Raw genomic sequence first — 3,095 nt, 5'->3', positions numbered from 1 at the left:
TTGTAGACCAGGCTGGCCTCGAACTCACAGAGATCCGCCTGCCTCTGCCTCCCGAGTGCTGGGATTAAAGGCGTGCGCCACCACCGCCCGGCTTGACCTGAACAATTTCAACTCCAGCTGACATCCCAACACAGATGGGGGAAATCTCACAGGGTCCCACCTCTGTGAGATGAAGAGTTTCAATCTACTAACAACTGAGAGAGGGAGAATAGAAATTCCCAAGGAATGAGCTCCCCATCCAATACCAAATGGTCACCCCTGAAACACAAACTTGCAGGTAGTACTGAATGGACCAATCAGGCTGCATTTATGTTTGTTTACCTCTATATGCAAATGATCAAAGAGGAGGAGGTCCATGGATTGGGACAGAGCAGGGGACATGGGAGGGAAAGGGAGAGGTTGGGGGAATGAGGCAATTATATCTTAGCTAAATTTTTAAAAGGACATGCATGCATGTGACGGGAAATAAAACCCTGGAAACAAGCTTTTCTTTCCTCCTTTTTTGTCCTCTCAATTCACTTCATGTGATTCCTTGGACTCAGTAGTTACTCTGTAAATATGTATTTATTGAATGCAGTTAACAGAAAAACTGGGCTGGAAATGCAACTGAGCGTTTCATAGCATGTTCAGGGCCCTTGATTCAGTCCCCAGGAAGGAAGGGAGGGACGAGGGAAATTCCCCAAATCTTGAGAGAGATAGGACATCACGGTATCTGAGGTATTTAGAAAATGACTGGAGGAGAACCCTGCTCCCATGCCATCCTGTAGTTGAACGTCAAGGGTTCAGAGAAACCACAGAATGCTGAAGGCTGGGAAAGGAAAGGTCCATGTTGTTCATTCAAGCTGACGGCGTGATTCAGTGTGACAAGTGTGATTCATTGAATGTGACCACAGTGGACACTGCGGCTTCACAGGAGTGGAGGGGGTGGAAGAATCAGAATGCCCTTACTGAGCCAATCGAAATGGAACTTTCCAGAAAAAAAAAACAATTTCAGGGCAGATATTATTATAAATGACTTCCTTCCTCCTACATTTCTGCTTTTGATAGTTCTAAACTATATTTCCCCAGCGACAGTGTTTTTCTACCCCAGCTCCACTGGGCATGGACCAGGGAAACTGGCAACTGTCCCTTATCTTTTCAGGAAGAATTACCAGAAATTTTAGCCAAGCTTAATGTATCCAGAAGGTGTGGGCAGCCATGTAGACTCAGATAAGGAAGAGGCTTGGCAATAGAGCACTGGCTCATGGGTAATGCTCACACCTGTGGCATCCAAGAGTGTAATAAAGATTTTAACGGAAGCAGAACCATTCGGCAGAAAGGCTATCAGAACTCAGAACATTTAACAGTAGGGGCTCTCCATGTAACCCAGGTTGTCCAGAGATTCACCAACCTCCTGCCTCAGTTTAAATGCTGAGATTACAGGTTATACCATACACGTGACTGGTCCCTGCATTGTTATAATCTCCCCCTCCCCGTCACTGCCTTCCCACCGACAACAGAGGACACAGGAACACAATGCATCTGGTGTATTCTTTAGGAATGACCAGGTCATTCAGTCTCATTAAAAAGAAAAATATAATCAGCCAATGCATTACGGACTTGAAGCAGAGGGCAGAGTTCCCTTTGCATTCTGCTCTGGGTCTCTAAGAAGCAGCACTACTTCCTAGCTTTCTTTTGCCTTTTAGTTAGCAATCCTGACTGTGGCTGTCCTCTAAACCTAAGGATGTGTCCATTCAGTGCCCCTCTCTTGGGGCAGCCTGGACCACCCAAGGCTCAGGCAGCTGGCTGTCCAGTGGATAAGACTCCGGTCAGTCAGTCCACGCATGGCCAAGCATTTGAAATGGCTGGACAGGCACTCAGGAGAGACTGAGAGTCTGACATGACGCGAAGCATGAATAAATCACATTCTGCGCTCTGGGCGGCAGTGCTCTGGGAAAAAGCAGGAGGCTCACTTATATAAATGCAGGCTCCCCCACCCACCCCTGAGTCCCAGCTCTTCCACCCTGCACCCAAGGGGCTCTCTGCAGAGGCTCCCTACCCTCCCAGCTCCCCGCTCCTGCCCTTTCCATACCTTCTCTATTAACCCCAAGGAGACCCTAAACAGATGCTGGGGACCTAATGGCCCTTACTCACCTGTGACTCCCAACAGGAGCAGGAAGCCCAGCAGAAGCACCATGGTGGCCGTCCAAAAGGTGGCAGTGACAGAAACTCAGCAGTTGCTGTGGGTCTCCAGCTTCCCTTGCATCTAGTTATCTATCAACGGGCACCAGGATTATGCCATCCAATAGGGCAGGTGCATTTGGCCCCTGTGCCAGCTCCGCCCCAACGTGAGGTTACCAGGGCAATCTGGCACAGCTCAGGGTTAAGTGGAAATTCCCAGGGCTTCTTTTGAGCTGGACCCTTGACCTAACCTGTTCAGTTGTGCCCCTCATCCTCTCCTGACCCCTGACTTCCCTCAAGAAACCAAACGTAATCCACGCTGCTGCACCCATACTATTCGCCCCGCTAAGTCAACCTGGTAGACATCTCTGGTCATCTGTGCCACCTTCTGCTGCTCACTGTAGAGCCTGGCCTGGGGTTTTAGGAGGTGACAGGATTGGGCAGCGGCATTAACAGTCTTCTTACTGAGGCAGGTGAGCTGAAGAAGACGGCATGAGATGATTTTCCTTTCATAAAGATCCCAAACTTGCAGCTGGGACTCGGGGATTTGGAGATTTGTTTTAAAGATTATTCTACCAGTGAAGCTGGTCAACATGAAGTGGTGATTTAAATGTGGGACTAGGCAGGGTTGGGCGAAGGTACCAGACAGGGTGCAGGGTGGGAGGTGTGGGTACTCAGAGAGCTTGCAGTGCGATAGGTCCCTCAGAGCCTCTTCTGTTTGTTCTTCCTGGACAATGCCCACTGGACTGCAGAGAAACTCAGGGCGCACCAAAAAAGCAGTAGCTGAGATGCAGTAGGAATAAGACCTGTGACAGGAGTGGTCACCATCTGGGATCTGGGTGGCATTTAGAGGAGGCCCCTACAGGTCACAGTTGCTATGAAAATTACACACACACACACACACACACACACACACACACACACACACACACACA

The 3,095-nt window shown here is 49.3% G+C and overlaps 1 protein-coding gene across 1 annotated transcript in view; it reads right to left on the bottom strand.

Moving 5' to 3' along the window:
* The window catches only part of LOC101998093 (coxsackievirus and adenovirus receptor homolog), a 39,046-nt gene extending 36,870 nt beyond the window's left edge, over positions 1-2,176 (bottom strand). The window contains exon 1 of the mRNA XM_026789594.1: positions 2,134-2,176. Within this exon, the coding sequence (XP_026645395.1) occupies positions 2,134-2,176 (43 nt within the window). The remainder of the gene's footprint in view (positions 1-2,133) is intronic.
* Positions 2,177-3,095: the final 919 nt, after the last annotated feature.

Source organism: Microtus ochrogaster, unplaced genomic scaffold (genome assembly GCF_000317375.1).
Source record: "Microtus ochrogaster isolate Prairie Vole_2 unplaced genomic scaffold, MicOch1.0 UNK24, whole genome shotgun sequence".
Lineage (NCBI taxonomy): Eukaryota > Metazoa > Chordata > Mammalia > Rodentia > Cricetidae > Microtus > Microtus ochrogaster.
The sequence above is the reverse complement of the archived record's forward strand: the minus strand, read 5'-3'. Positions and strand labels throughout refer to the sequence as shown.